At 41.0% G+C, this 16674-nt stretch overlaps 1 protein-coding gene across 1 annotated transcript; it reads left to right on the forward strand.

Annotated features, from left to right (window-relative positions):
• Positions 1 to 16489, forward strand: LOC131990007 (F-box only protein 41-like). The gene is made up of 17 exons (XM_059355393.1): positions 1 to 181; positions 2023 to 2224; positions 6316 to 6852; positions 6936 to 7015; positions 8158 to 8230; positions 9365 to 9583; positions 9913 to 9977; positions 10080 to 10214; positions 10824 to 11017; positions 11097 to 11308; positions 11950 to 12065; positions 12464 to 12616; positions 12832 to 12927; positions 13019 to 13137; positions 13292 to 13450; positions 13588 to 13703; positions 14214 to 16489. The coding sequence occupies exons 2-17, from the start codon at positions 2054 to 2056 to the stop codon at positions 14274 to 14276; spliced, it is 2508 nt and encodes an 835-aa protein (XP_059211376.1). The 5' UTR covers positions 1 to 181; positions 2023 to 2053; the 3' UTR covers positions 14277 to 16489.
• Positions 16490 to 16674: the final 185 nt, after the last annotated feature.

Raw genomic sequence — 16674 nt, forward strand, 5'->3', positions numbered from 1 at the left:
TACACACAAACACGGAGCACCGTTACCCCTGCTGCACGGGACCGATCGGAGGATTTCCTCCTCCGGATCGATGCGCTGATCAATCCGCTGCTGCATGTGGATGCAATGAAAAGGGAGGAAACCATGGCAACGGGCTCCAGGTGAAGTTGAGTGACGCAGTGACAATCACCGAGAATTTCCGGTAAGACTCCCGGTATTACCGGATTATTATCATTATCTCTCTAACAGGACACAAGCTGGAAAAAATATATCTGATCACATATGAATTTATTTATTTATTTATTTATAATTATCCCCGCCAAAAAAGATCAAAAATAGTACTAATAATCCATTTGTTTCCAGAAAGGTTTTATTTTTGTAATGTTTGCATGTAAAAGCTACAAATGAAGAAACTTTATTATTATATATCATTATTATTATTATGGCAGATGACTGAAGCATTAGAAATCAATTCATAGTTTAATTTTCAAATCTTCAGACATTTTTTGATGATAAAAAGGAGATTTATAGTAAGAATAAGCCTGTCAGCTATATGCGGAAATTATTATTTATATTTTCCCACGTTATTTAAAAGGATTCTAAATTAGCCTGATGTGTTTAATCTGACAGCTGTATATATATATATATATATATAAACAGTCATGGAAAAATTGATTAGACCACCCTTGTTTTCTTCAATTTCTTGTACTAAAGGTACATTTGTTTGGACAAATATAATGATAACAACAATAGCTGATAAGAGTTTAATTTAAGAACTGATATCTAGACATTTTCCATGGTTTTATTGATAATAGCCAAAATCATTATCAAGAAAACCATGGAAAATGTCTAGATTATTCACACAAATCACGAGAGAATAACAGGCTCTGTTCCAGACCTAGAAATGTCCTCGCTCTCTAATGTTTGTGACAGTAAATATGACTTTTAGCTGTGTAAATATGTAAATATCTAATGTCAGCAGAATAAAATGTTCATAATCCCTCACAGAGTTCCCAGCAGCCCCGCCCCTCCCCTTCCCCCGCTCTCTGCTCTGGTTCTTCTAATTGAACCATAATTTACTAAATAAACATCACACTGTACTGAAGAAGACTTCAAACTAACCATTGAGACCATCTATGAGGATGTTTGCTGAGATTAATTTCTCATAGACTTCTATACAATCAGACTTCTTTCTGGTGGAGTCGCCCCTGCTGGACAGCACACAGACTGCAGCTTTAAGGCGTCACTGTTCAGACTCAGGGGTTTCAGCTGATATTCAGTCATTAAACTAAAGTGTTGGAGGCATCAGAACGTCGACCTGAAGAAAATATATTAGAATAAATTTGCGAAACATTAATGATAAGCCACCACATATCATCACGATGCAGCCGGCAGCTGTTGACATATTTCCCAAACAAAAGCTGAGAAGATTTCTTGTTCGGATCTCCCTCCAGGAAATTTACATTTTTAACAACAGCCGATCGACAAACACGAGAAAAGATGTAAAACAGAGAGAGATTTCTTTCTTCCTGCTCATCCAGCCATGTTTAACATTCCTCTACACACACACACACACACACACACACACACACACACAGTGCAGCATCAGCACGCCCCATCATATTTATCCAGTGTCACACACACACACACACACACACACACACACACACACATGCATGCACAGTCAGTGGGCTGGAAGATGCATGCTTCACTTAACAATTAGCCTTACACACACACACACACACACGCCCTACTAATGTCACATCCAACAGGCGTGTGTATGTGTGTGTGTGTGTGTGTGTGTGTGTGTGTGACATGTATTAACGTGACTAATTTTCACACATTTTACTGAAGATTTCCTTTTTTTAATCTGCAGATTTCACTCTCATTAAATCTTTATCTGCAAAAAAAAAATCAATTATGCAGGACACACACACACACACACACACACACACACACACTGACCTAGTTTCTGTTCAGGTTTATTCAGTCTTGAGGAGTGTGTGTGTGTGTCTTTATGCTCACAGTGTTTTTCTCCTGCAGTCTCTTCCTTCTTGCAGCTCCCTGGTGAAGCATGTCGTCCTCCTCCTCCTCCTCCTCTTCCTCCTCTTCGTCCTCCTCATCCTCGGAGCTGCCCTACTTCTGTCCTCGCTGCGGTGACGCTTTCCGCTTCCCGTCTGTACCTGAGCTCCGGGCTCACCTGGTCAGTCGACACACCTACGAGACGCTGCTGGTGCTGTCGCAGGTAAATCAGGCTCAAACTGAACCACCGGTCATCAATCTGAGCGTTTTCTCACGCTGAGTCAGCGAGGTGTTTGGTCACAAGAACAAGTGTCTTGTTCTGTCCGACCATCAGTGTTTATGTCATAAATGTAAAAGAAAAGCATCAAATCGTCTCATTTGAGTAGCTGGAACCAGAATTTTGGCATTTCTAACATGAAAAGCGACTCAAATCCTTTATGAAATTATTTCCATGGTAAATGCTGCTCAGTGTGAATAGATATGTGTGTTTTATTCCCACAACATCTGTGCTCCTACAGCTGTCCTGGTGAAGCACTTTGGTGCAGAAATCGGTTTGCTTTTAACCTCAGAGCCTTTTTCATAATGGAAAACTGTAGGAACAGAAATTCTCATCAGATTTTCAGATTTCTGTTGGTTCTAATGTGTCAACACATCTGTCAGAAAAAATAACAATTACATTGAAGTATTGTCATGTTTCCAGCCTCTCCTGTCCTCTCCTCTCTGCTCTGTGTAAACAGCCTCTCCTGTCCTCTCCTCTCTGCTCTGTGTAAACAGCCTCTCCTGTCCTCTCCTCTCTGCTCTGTGTAAACAGCCTCTCCTGTCCTCTCCTCTCTGCTCTGTGTAAACAGCCACTCCTGTCCTCTCCTCTCTGCTCTGTGTAAACAGCCTCTCCTGTCCTCTCCTCTCTGCTCTGTGTAAACAGCCTCTCCTGTCCTCTCCTCTCTGCTCTGTGTAAACAGATTTTCAGTGAATATTTGTCACAGGATCTGGTTTGCGCAAACAGTTTATTTTTATCAATATTTTAAGCTTCATTTTGGTCACTTTTTATAATTTATAATTTTTGTAACTTATGATCTGTTCAAGGACCGTCAGAAAGTTCAAACTCTGACGATAATCCTGGGTTCACATTTTATTTCTATGATAGACGGTGGATTTTGGGCGATTTTTAAAAAGAAAATATACTTTTAAAACCCGCTGACTGGTTTTGGGAGGCTCAGAAGACGTGTGATTCTGCACAAAGACATGTTTGAGTTCTGATTGTGCTGATTCCACAGAGCTGCATGACTGCATGACATGAATTTCATATAACACAGTGAGTAAAATGTAAAAAGAACAAAAAACGCCCTGAAACGGCTCGTTGGGGTTCAGAGGGTTGAAGTGATGTACAGTCATGGAAAAAATTATTAGACCATTGTTTTGTTCAATTTCTTGTTAATTTTTTTGTCATTAAAGTTTTTATTTAGTTATTCACACACACCTAAACATACAGTCAAACTAGAAAACAAACAGACACCAACATCGACAGACAGTATATCCAGCTTACAGCCATGTACACAAAAACCTCCTGTATATCAATATTTCCTCTACAAAAAAATAAGTTCCCAGGCCCTCCTAACATGTTCCTCTTCATTGTTAATTCTAGCCAACATGTGTTCATATGATGCAACTTCTGACATCATTTCCATCCACTGTTTAACATCTGGGGCGACTGTACTCTTCCATACTCTGAGGATCGTTCGAGCAGCTGTGATCATTCCAACTTTTAAAACCCCCCTTTCATGTTTAGGTATATTTAGCATTTCTGTTTGGTCCCCTAACAAACACAATCTTGGTGATACAGGTACCGCCACACCCAGCCACTTACTTACATGGTTCAGTACTTTCTCCCAAAACGGGTACACTAGTTTACATCCCCAAATCACATGTAAAAAAGTCCCTATTTCACTCTGACATTTCCAACATAAATTATTTCCTATTAAGCCCATTCGATGCAGCCTTGAAGGAGTGAAATAAAATCTATGGATTATCTTATACTGAATAAATTTCCCTTTCGCCTCTCTCATGTGTTTCCCTGTATTTGATAATATATTTAACCAGTCCTGTTCACTTAAATCACACCCTAGGTCTCTCTGCCAAATGATCCTCAGAGTTTCACATGTATCTTCTCGTAAACCATTAAATGTTTTGTAGAATATGGCTGCTCTGTGTGCAGTACTGGGTAGATCCAAAACTTCCATCAATGTATTCTTATTGTGACTAAATTTACCCTTTGTGATACAGTCCCTCATTTGCAAATACTTCCAAAAATTACCTTTATATTCCAGATTATATTTTTGCATAATATCAGTAAACGGCATTAATACTCCATCCACACACAGGTCACTCAGTTTGTGTATCCCTCCTACAAGCCATTTATTCCAATAAACAGATTTCTTCCCAATACGGATGGCTGGGTTATGCCATAGAGAGGCGTAAGGTTGTCTTAAGTGGGAGATACTATACATTTTATGAATTTCTCTCCAAACTGTTTTAGAGTAAGACAGCACTGGATTCGAAAAATAATTACGTCCTGAAACTGTTACACCATGTGAGAGAACATCCAGAGGTTCAAATGGGTTAGTTAATTCCCTTTCAATTTTGATCCAACTCAGTTCCTGATCTATCCCCTTCCAATGTTTTATCAATCTAGACATTTCAAATGATATATTATATAGCCTTACATTGGGTAGACCCATACCTCCTATCTCCCTAGGTGACCACATCTTTTTTATATTAATCCTTGGTCTTTTTTTATCCCATAAAAAATCTTTAATGATTCTATCGTAATGTTTAAACCACTGTGGCGCTATACTGACTGGTAACATCATGGAAACATAATTGAATTGTGGTGCAACCACCATTTTAATTACATTAATTTTTCCCCACAACGTGAGCTTCAATTTCCCCCATTTATCCAGGTTCATTTTTATTTTCTGGAGGAGCGGTTCCATATTTGAGAGCATTATTTCGTCAAGATTTGGGTTTAGTTGAATGCCTAGATATTTCATACCTGAAGGTAGAAACTTAAAGCCATAAGAAGTGATAACCCCAGAGTGACATGTATGTGATATTGGCATACATTCGGATTTATTCCAGTTTATTTTGTAACCTGATAATCTAGAATACCATTCAATACATTCAAGTAACACTGGCAGGGAGTCCCCAGGATCTTCTAGAACTGCTAGGATGTCATCGGCATACATAAATAGCTTGTGCTCTCCACCCCCTGCCCCCACACCCTTAATTCTCACCTCAGCTCTGATTGCTACCGCTAATGGCTCAAGTACCATAGTAAAGAGCAATGGGGAGAGAGCACACCCTTGTCTCGTCCCTCTGGAAAGACAGAAAAAATCAGATATCAGCCCATTTGTAAGAACAGCTGCTCTCGGACCAGAGTAAAGTATCTTCACCCAGTTACAAAAGCCAGGACCCAACCCAAATTTTGAAAGAGTCAACCTGAGGAACTCCCACTCCACCCGGTCAAAAGCCTTCTCAGCATCAAGTGAAAAAGCTGCTACTGGTACCGGGTTAGAGCGATTCATATGTATTAGATGAATGAGCCTTCGCATGTTATCAACCGAGGACCTTTTTTGAATAAAACCTACTTGATCCCCATGTATAATGTCTGGCAATATTTTCTCTAAACGTGACGCCAAGGTCTTTGTCAAAATCTTACAATCCACCCCAAGTAGACTCACCGGTCTGAAATTAGACGGATCAGAGGTATCTCTGTCCTTTTTAGGAATAAGAGAAATTAAAGCATCATTAAACGTACCAGGTAGCGAACCCCTCTCAAATGCTTCCATGTATACCTTATGCAATATAGGGGCCAAGATATCAATAAATTTCTTATAATATTCAACCGGGAAGCCATCCAAACCAGGTGACTTCCCGGTTTTCATGGATGAAATGGCAGCCCTAATCTCTTCCTCTAATTTCTTGTTAATTTTAATGCCTGGTACAACTAAATGTACATTTGTTTGGACAAATATGATGATAACAACAAATAGTTTAATTTAAGAGCTGATATCTAGACATTTTCCATGGTTTCCTGATCAGGTTATGGTTATTATCAAGAAAACCATGGAAAATGTCCAGATATCAGCTCTTAAATTAAATTATTATGAACTATTTTTGTTGTTATCATTATATTTGTCCAAACAAATTAACCTTTAGTTGTATCAGGCATTAAAATGAACTAGAAACTGAACAAAGCAATGGTCTAATCATTTTTTCCATGACTGTATCATAAAATATACTTAATTTATGTTTCAGGCTCGAGTTAGGAGCTCCAGATCTGGCGTCCTGCTCCCCCTCCCTGGTCAGGCCGTGTCCCAGACACAGAGCTCCTCTCTGGGCATGGAGGCCTCCAGCCTCCCCCTGCCACTGGCCTGCCTGGACCTGGCCTCGTCCTCCGCCTCGATGCAGCTGCTCAGGGGGATGTTCGGCCCTGCAGGGAGAGCTCTGCCTTCGTCTACAGGACCTCCAGAGGAACCCTCCACGGCTCTGGCCCTGCCCGGCTCTCTGGGGCCCCTCCCCGTGACCAGATTGGGCCCTCTGGGGGTCCAGCTGGGCCTAGAGCTGGGGCTGGCAGTGGGCGTGGGGCTGGAAGAGCGGCTGGGGCTCGGCCTGGACCGCAAGATCGCCCGGACATTCGCGGAGGTGGAGGAGAGGGTGAACCGCCGCGTGGGCCGGCTGAGGGCGGAGCTGCACAAGAGGGAGGCGGAGCTTCAGCGGGAGAGGCGGAGCGGCGAGCGGCTGAAGAGCGAGAAACAGGAAGTGGAGGAGAGGGCGGCGTACCTGTCCAGACAGGTGGGTGGAGGAAACATCCTGACTCTAGAAAGGATTCTGATCTGGTTCTAGACCTTTATGTGGTGTTTGGTTTTACCCGTCAGGTGTCTGCTGCTGTGGAGATGATGCAGCGACTGAAGAACGATCTGGAAGGAAAAGAGAGAGAGCTGAATGAACGACAACAGTCAGTATCTCTGGTCATTATTAGTTCTGTAGTTATGTCAGATTAGAGTAGGTTAGGGCTGGAGAAAAATACATCCTTGATGGTTTCGCAATATTTTCTTGCCTTGTTTCTGTTGGGGACAGTGGATCTTTAGGGGGAGACAGCAGGTCAACTGTAGGTCACATACGTCACTTTTCCATGAACTAATCTCTCTTTTTATGCTGGCTTGGGGAGACAGAACACCTGCTGGTGAATATTTAACCTGCTTAGACTAAAATATGTCAACATCTGGTGGTGAGATGTGGTTCATCAGTCGTGTTTCCTGTCATAACTTTAAGTGACTTTTCATTTGGCACCATCATCAGGTTACTTTAATTTGGCTCACACTTCGGGATTCTTTTATCTCCTCCTACTATAAATTATTCTAATTATATTATTAATCTTCAGTGTTCAGCAGCAAGGTGGACCACAAAAATAGAAAGAAGCATCGGTAAAATAATTAGAAATAGTTAAACAAACAAATAAATAAAAGCAATATAAAGCAGAAGAAATATAAAAAATATTAACAAATTAAATCAAAGGAAATATATATATATAAATAATAAGGAACAGTATATATAGAGATAAACACTGCACATTAAGTATCAAACATTATATTATGTATCTCTCCTCTGTTATAATCAAACAGTGTCATATAGTTTTTATGCAGCATGAACACTGTGATCCTGTCAGAGAAAAAACATGAAGCTCACAGAGGACACGTCATGTTCAGTCTGCATCACACACACACACACACACACACACACACACTCAGCTGTGATGATAAATGTAAATGGCAGCAGGCCTGAGGGTGTTTATGTCTGTGTCTGCGTGTGTCTGTGTGTGTGTGTGTGTGTGTGTATGTGTGTGTGTTTGTGTGTTTGTGTCTCTCTGCATGTTTTTTCTTTTTTGTCATGCTGCTGAGTGATAACATAAAGCTCAGTTATTAATCACTATTTGTAACAATTATTATTAGTAGTATTATTAGTATCATTAATAGTATTCAGACCTACTTTATACTGAAAAGATGTTGATTTCTTTATATATATACACACTGTATGTGCTGTGTGTGTGTGTGTGTGTGTGTGTGTGTGTGTGTGTGTGTGTGTGTGTGTGTGTTTTAGGGAGATGGTGGACATCGAGTGTTTTCTGAGGGAGACTGCAGATAAAGAAGCTGAGGCCAAATCCAGACTGCAGGTAACAAACATCTTTCCTCTTTCTCACTGGAGCCTGAGTACTATACATGTATATATTTACAATATTTAACAACCCGGTCTCACCAACTCTTTTACAAATAACACGACTTTAACTTTAAATTACGTGTAATGCAGATGCCAAAATCCATTTCTGCTGCCTCTGCTCCTCTGTGTCTCTACACAGCTCCCATAGACTCCTATGAGAGTCTCTACCACAGCTCCCATAGACTCCTATGAGAGTCTCAGTACATGCTAAGGTTCACTGCTGGAGCCAAAAGCTTTGGTTTGGTTGAATTTGTGCTCTGTCAGCACTTCTCTAAGGTTAGGGCCAAACAGTTCCTGGTTTGGCTCTAAAAGACGTAAAATCAAAGATGTAAATCAAGTAGTTAGGAGGATGGCGTGACTATAGGAAGTGACATAGTTCAGTCAAAACATGATGCAGGAAGTTAAGAGACGTTTGAATCACATGCTGCACTTTGGTAAAACATGGACACCAACACTGTTCTACTGGGGAACAGTTAAGGGCTTTAAGATGGTTGTTTGGTCAGTCCGTGCCTTTTCCAGTCTTTTTTGGTCATTTTGGGTCTTTTTTGTCTCTTTTAGTCATTTTATGGCCTTCTTTGGTCATTCGCTGACTTTTACAGTCTTTTTTGATCATTTTAAGTATTTTTGGGGGGTAAATTTTTATTCCCATTGGTAATGGTCTTTCTTTTTGTAATGTGTCTTTTTTGTACATTTGATGCCTTTTTCTGGTCTTTTTTTGGCATTTTTTTTGTCTTTCTTTGGTATTTATGTGTCTTTTTTGGACATTTGGGGCCTATTTTTGTAATTTTTTTGGTAATTTTACATGAATGAAAGACGCTTCCACCTCCCCTCTCTCCCACCCTAACTGACACTTTGTGCTTTATACTTAGCCTTGCCTTCATTCACAATCACTACAGCCATTAGAGGGCGCCACTAACTCCAAACAGTGACATGGGGAAGGACAGGTGATGAGATGCAGCAGGATGGATTCTGGCATCTGCATTAGTCATCTGAAGTTGTGTTTTTTGTTTGCAGATTGGTGGGATTGGACAGCTATTTAAACACACTAAATATCTTTATTGCAATAAATTAAAGGTGTGTTTTCCTTCAGGTGTTCATCGAGACGCTGTTGGAGCGAGCCGACCGAGCGGAAAGACAGTTACTGTTGCTCGGCTCACACACACATCCAAACCACTACACACACACGTACGCCGACCCGTACACACTCTCTGACGGGTACGCACCTGATCCGGGCCGGGGAGGGCGGAGTCTGGATGCCAGCACTGATGACATCATTGCAGACAAGATGCAGGGAACCATCGGAAACCGGGTGAGAAAACACAAACATATTGTTAACATAAACCCTTGAACCCCAACCAGCTCTTTGGACATCTACTCACTGTGCTTTTGCTTTTCACTGCAACATGTAAAATCTATATAAATCTACAAGTCCTGCAGCTCTATGGAATCAGCACAATCAGAACAACTCAAACACGTCTTTGTGCAGAATAACACAGTTAGAATGACAGAAATCCGAAGAGGAAAAACATAAATTGGATTTCTCCTTGTAAACACATTTTCAGTGAAAATTTGTCACATGATTTACACTTGATTTACAAAATGTTTCAAATAATTGAATCACTTCCTTTATTCCTCCAGAGGAGTTACAGTGTCTCAGGCTCCTACAGACTGGGAGAGCAGCTGTACAGCCAACATCACTACAGGTACCTGAACGCATCATAAAATCTGAACTTCAGAGCGTGTAATTGTACATTTTCTTCATAATCCTGTTGGACTTGTGTTTGTGTCCTCTGTCCGTCCCTCAGCGGTCTCACTGGTCGTATGAGGACGATGTCTCTGGGTTCAGGGGGCTGGGACGGTGAGGGGGGGCTGGTCCACCCCCACCTGTACGCTCCAGCCTGGAATGGACGAGGAGACGGGAGGAGGCAGAAGACCTTCTGGTATGTATTTGACCTGTTCAGACTGAAATGTGTTTTTGATGAAACATGGTTCATGTGGTCCATCGCCATATTTGTTTATCGTCATCGCCATATTAGTCCAATTGCCATCGATATATTGGTCCATCGGCACATTGGTCCATCGGCATATTGGTCCATCGGCATCGATAGGTCCACCGCCACATTGATTTATCACCACATTGGTCCATCGCCCCATTTGTCCAACACCACAATGGTCCATTGCCACATTGGTCCATCTCCACATTGGTTTATTGCCCCATTGGTCCATCGCCACATTGATTTATCACCACATTGGTCCATCGCCCCATTGGTCTACTGCCACATTGGTCTACTGCCACATTGGTTTATCGCCCCATTGGTCTACTGCCACATTGGTTTATCGCCCCATTGGTCCACTGCCACATTGATTTATCGCCACATTGGTCCACCGCCACATTGGTCCACCGCCACATTGGTCAATAAAGAACTACAGGTGATTTTGTGGTGTACTGTCCCTTTAATCTGTTTCCCTTTCATCATTTTTCCATTTTTCTGTTCATGTGATCCTCCTGTTTTCTCCTCCTCCTCCTTCTTCTCCTCCCGTGTTTGCAGGGTCGGAGATGGAGGATGTGGGAGAACATGGAGCAAAAGAAACCGCCGCCACCACAGCACCGAAGAAGAAGAAGAGGAGGATGAGGAGGAAGAGGAGGAAAATGAAGAGGAGGAGGAGGAGGAGGAGGAGGGGTTCTGGAGCAGTGCTGAGATGAGGAGACTCGTGTTCGCCAGGACACACACACCTGCTTCAGGTAAACTGTCTCTGTGTCTTTTCATGTCAACACTTCCTGCGGTTCCTTCACAATAAAAGCCTCTCTCTTCCCCCTACAGAAGCCCCCTCCTCCCTGCGCTCCACGCCATCCCGTCGGCAGCTGGGGGCGGAGTCCCTGAGGCTGAGGGCGGGGCTGTTCTGTGTCTTTCCGTACCTGGATGTGCGCTCCTTGCTGCGAGCGGCCGAGGTCTGCTCTGATTGGCGGTTTGTGGCCAGGCACCCGGCGGTTTGGACACGCCTCCGACTGGAGAACGGCAGAGTGTCGGCTGAGGTAGAGCACGCCATCCAGTTATTCTTCTGTCATCATCTAATTCACTTCACTCTTTTTTAACAATATAAGCTGCTACGTTTTTCAAAGACGCTACTTTCAGAACGTCTTTATTTAAAGATAAGGCTGGTTTTATTTTCTGTTTTTGTCATTTTCAACCATGAAAAAAATCTCATGCAAGAACATTTTCCTATTTTTATCCAACACATGTCTAACATTTGTCATAGTTGTCGAATGATCGATCTAATCATTAGCATAATTTATTATTTATAATTCCCGCCACCTTTAGCTCTTCTTATAATACTTGGAATATTTTATATTATTTTTGAAAATATTTTTATCTTTTTTTACATTTTAATTACATTTTTTTTTTAAATAATTTTCTTTTAAATACTATATATAATACAGTTAATAAAGTATATAAGTAATAATGCGGAGGTTCAGTCTGTTGGCAATATAGTTTAAATTATACAGAATTATTTTGTTTTGTGCTTAATATTTTTTTAATCTTTAATCATGTGAAAGTCTAATGCTCAATGATTAAGATTTATTTTTCAAATTTATAAAAGTAATAATTTTAATACATTTTGGTTCACATATTATTATGTCATGAATAAGGCATATTCATGTTTTTCTGTGTGTAGTTCCTGACCACCCTGTCCCAGTGGTGCACTCAGACTCAGTCAGTAGCTCTGAACAACCTGAAGCCTCGAAGCCGACGAGCCAACGAAACGCGAGAAGATTACCATAAAAACACACGGTAACACATCTGCTTGTCTAGCTGTAGCTGTAAGGACCAGCTTTAACATTCCCAACCTCCAACCACACATATATAATACTACAAACAGACATTTCTGCATTGTGAGGAACGAAATGTCCTTATAATGCAGAAAATGTCCTCACTAAGATGGCTTAAATCTTACAATGGTCCTCACAAAGACAGGAAAACAAGCCTCTACACACACACACACACACACACACACACACACACACTCAGGTTAAGACTCAGGAGTGATGCACTCTGGGAAAAAAGCTTTTCTAATCTTAAAATGAAAGCTCGCCGTGGTAACAGCTTCTAATTCCAGTCCAGCTGCTGTCTGATTGGCTCTCTCCAGGTGCATTGTGGGTACTGTAGTTGACGTGTACTGTGTGTCTCAGGGGCGGCGTGGAGGCGGGGCTGGAGGCTCTGCTGCGGTCAGCAGGGGGCAGTCTGCTCCACCTGTCTGTCTCTCAGTGTCCTCACATCCTCACAGACAGGACGCTGTGGCTCGCCAGCTGCTACTGTCGCAACCTACAGAGCCTCACCTACAGGTGACCGACCTGTCTGTCTGACCACCTGTCTGTCCATCCACCTGTCTCTCTGATAACCTGTCTGTCTGTCTGTCTACCAGTCTGTCTATCAACCTGTCTGTCCATCCACCTGTCTCTCTGATAACCTGTCTGTCTGTCTGTCTGTCTACCAGTCTGTTTATCCACCTGTTTGTCTGTTCACCTGTCTGTCTGATCACCTGTCTGTCTGCCTGCAGGAGTTCATCAGATCCTCTGGGTCACGAGGTTCTCTGGGCCCTGGGTGCAGGCTGCAGGAACATCAGCAGCCTGCAGGTTGCGCCAGCTCACCCCTGGTCAGTACACACAAACACACACACACACACACACACACACACACACACACACACACAAAACTACTTTTATTCTCCTCCCTGTCTCTTCCAGCCAACAGCCGACTCGTTTTGGGAATCGCTGCCTGCAGACGATTGGTCGATGCTGGCCACACCTCCGCTCGCTCAGTGTGGGCGGGGCCGGCTGTGGGACTCAGGGATTGGTCACTTTGTGTAAGTTAAAAAAAACCCAGCATGACCTCCTCCAGGGTTTACCTGAAGCAGATAATAATAAAAGGTAAAATCATGGAGAAATGTAGCAGCTGATGATTTATAGTGTGTGTGTGTGTGTGTGTGTGTGTGTGTGTGTGTGTGTGTGTTTGTGCAGTGCGGAGCTGTGCTCACCTGCAGCATCTGGAGCTGGAGCGCATCACTGACCTCGGCCTGCAGGCGGCAACAGAGCTGTGTGCAGCAGGGCTGCAGCACGTGGAGACTCTGATCCTGACACACACACCTGTCAGCGGTCAGGCCATCCTGCACATACACAGTGAGACACGCACACACTGAACACACACTGAACACACACACTCATTATTACCAGCACACCAACATGAAGGTGACATATATATAAATAAATATACATATGTGTGTGTATATACGATATAAAGGGGTGTGTCTCTGCAGGTGTGTGTGAGAACCTCAGGTGCATCATGGTCGAGGTCTCCGTGTCGGATTACTTTGAGGAGCCGGACACTCCGGAGGCTCGGCATCTGTTCAGAGAGATCGTCGACACGCTGAGGGTCGGTGTGAGTCTCACAGAACAATAACACTCCGAAAAACTTCTGATTGAATAAGAAAACGTCCTGCATTTATAAGTCCCACCCCCTTTAGCTCTGTACTTGTAACTGTAATATATTATTATTCTATTTAATTATTTAATTATTCAATTTAATTATTTAAATAATTGTATTTTAAATACTATATATATATATATATATATATATATATATATATATATATATATATATATATATATATATATAAGTAATGTGAATGTACATTTATAAAAGAGTGTAAACATTTTATTTAAAACATTTAAAAATTCTACTTAACTGCTATAAGTCCTTTATGTAGACAGTAACTCTGTGATTGTTCTTCAGGCAAACAATGATCAGAGTCATAATCTAAAAGACAACTAAAACTAAAAAAATTACTGTAGTTTTTCTATCATGTGATGTATAATTATAATATATAACATAAAATCATTGTGATATGTCATTGAAATTGTGTTTTTTGCTTTTTTTACTCAGGTCCTTCAGAAGCGTCCTGGACTGTGTGACGTCCTGCAGGTGAAAGCTGAAGGATCCTGCTGACCTCAACACAGACACACACACACACAAACACACACACACACACACACACACACACACACAGTGAGGACTTCATAACATCATGATTCCTTCGAGCCTCGACCCTGAAGCCAGGGGTCTAAACTCAATTTTGAGGGATAGAAAACGGAAAATCCTGTCAATATTAATGCAGTTTTAGGTGTTTTTAATTCATAATTTTAATATGTTTGTCTGCATTTATCTCTTGTTACACAAACATTTGCTCAACAATTATTTTATGAGCTCTCCTGAACCTTATCGCCCTCACGTTAGCGCTCACTTTAGCAGAGAAAAACTGGGGAAATGGTGAAAATCTGTTCTGTGGTGGTTCAGTCAAGGCTTCATACATGAATATTCACCGTCAGTGTTGCTGACAATAATGCCAAATAATGCTGCCTCCATGTGCTGTGGGAATATTCAGGATTTTTTTCTTTATTTCTCCTACAACTTGGGAATGTCAAGTAAGGTTTTAGCACTCAAGGTGACTTCACATAAACAATCCGGACAAAATCTTGGGTTCAGGGTAAGAAAGTTTGTAATAATATACAAGTAACCACAAAAACTTAGCATCTGTTACTACAGACACCTGAACTAACACCAGAAATTTGATTTTCCCAATGTTACTACGGACACCTGAACTAACCACAGATACTTGACTTTCCCACTGTTACTACAGACACCTAAACTAACCACAGAAACTTGATTTCCCCACTGTTATTACAGACACCTGAACTAACCACAGAAACTTGATTTTCCCACTGTTACTACAGACACCTGAAATAACCACAGACACATGCATAAACCATTACAAATTATTTTGAACAGTGTTAAGTTATGACTGTTAGATCAGTTAGAGTAGTTATTTATTTGCAAAATAGACAAGTGAAGCAAAGCAACATTTTGATGGTTTTAGGAATAATGAAATACTCTGAGCAATAACAATACAACACAAATTGTTTGTAGCTTCCACATTTTGACCTAAAGCCAAGATAAAACAGTTTGGTATTAATTAGCTGGTTATTTACAGACAATATTTAGCCAAATGTGATCCAATAAAATATGCAAAGATTTCCTAATAATCACTATATGAAGATTTAACAGGCTGGATACAAAATAATTATTGAACATACATGTCTGACATGTATGACAAATGTTTGTTTAACAAGAGATAAATGCAAAAAAAGTTGTCATAATCACACCTGAAAATGCATCAAATTGCATCAACATCAATGGGAATTCTTCTACCTCCCAGAAGGGGGCGCCACTTAGACTCTTTGTACTTACTTGTGCCTATTTGTGTGACATATTCCCAGTGGTGAAACATGACTAAGTACATTTACTCGAGTACTTTACTGATGCCAAGTCTTTACCCCAAAAAAACTGCGGGGCCAACATGTCCTCACTGCCACAGTCTAAAATGCCGGTCCTCACAAAGATAGACATACAAGAAAACACACACATTTTGGGAAAACGCCTTCTTACCGACTTTCAAGGTGGAAATGAACACATCAGGCAGATATTAAGTTTCTCCAACAGTGTTGTAAATATTCTGTTCCTGACTCTGAATTTAACCCTTTACACATTATTTCACTTTAATGCTTCACAAACTATTTTTTTCTATCACACTCGTCTTTTTTTGCACTGAATAAAGAAAATCCTCTTTCCTAAACCTCCCCAACACAAACCTTTACCTTTAAATCTTCTTTTCTTACTCTATTTTTAATAAAAACCTAAAACTTTCTTAACAAAAACCTGTTTTCTTTTTTAACGAAGCTGAATTCACAGCTTTACTCCCCCTTAAAGTGATCCGTATTCCTCACTTTATATTCCCCTGGCTGCTCCTCAAGCTTTAAAAAAAAAGTCCAGCCTGAAATATTAGCAATTATAATTTTAGGAAAATCCTCATTCTACCTTAAAAAGCCATAATTGTTGTACTGAAGTCAAAGAAACTTCTTATTTTAGCTTTACAAGAAAAATAAGCAAAAGCACGCGTATGCACGGATACATTTGCACATTGACTCGTACACCAAAGACATCAATCAATCAATCAATCAATCAATCAATCAATCAATCAATCAATCAATCAATCAATCAATCAATCAATCAGTTGATCAGATGTGTAGGAGTTCATCATTTGTCTTTTTATGCAATTTCAAAGGTGCTACATGTGTCATTTTAACATCAATAAATCATTTTCTCACCAGTTCTGGAGACTTTTGTGTCGTTAATGAAGCACTCAACCTTTCCACGGTTATTAAAAACACCTGAACTCACCACAGAAACTTAACTTTACAATGTGTGTGTGTGTGTGTGTGTGTGTAATAAAACAGATAAACAGGACGAAGGTGAAGTGCAAAGGTCGTTCTGAGTGTTTGTCCTTCTG

This window comes from Centropristis striata, chromosome 17, assembly GCF_030273125.1.
Source record: "Centropristis striata isolate RG_2023a ecotype Rhode Island chromosome 17, C.striata_1.0, whole genome shotgun sequence".
In the NCBI taxonomy this organism is placed as follows: Eukaryota; Metazoa; Chordata; class Actinopteri; order Perciformes; family Serranidae; genus Centropristis; species Centropristis striata.

What these genes read in the sequence shown, in the direction of transcription:
- LOC131990007 (XM_059355393.1), top strand. Translation starts at nt 2,054, where the DNA reads ATGTCGTCCTCCTCCTCCTCCTCCTCTTCCTCCTCTTCGTCCTCCTCA. An exon ending in GAGCTGAATGAACGACAACA is followed by an intron (nt 7,016 to 8,157) that starts GTCAGTATCTCT and finishes TGTGTGTTTTAG; the next exon opens with GGAGATGGTGGACATCGAGT. An exon ending in TACAGCCAACATCACTACAG is followed by an intron (nt 9,978 to 10,079) that starts GTACCTGAACGC and finishes TCCGTCCCTCAG; the next exon opens with CGGTCTCACTGGTCGTATGA.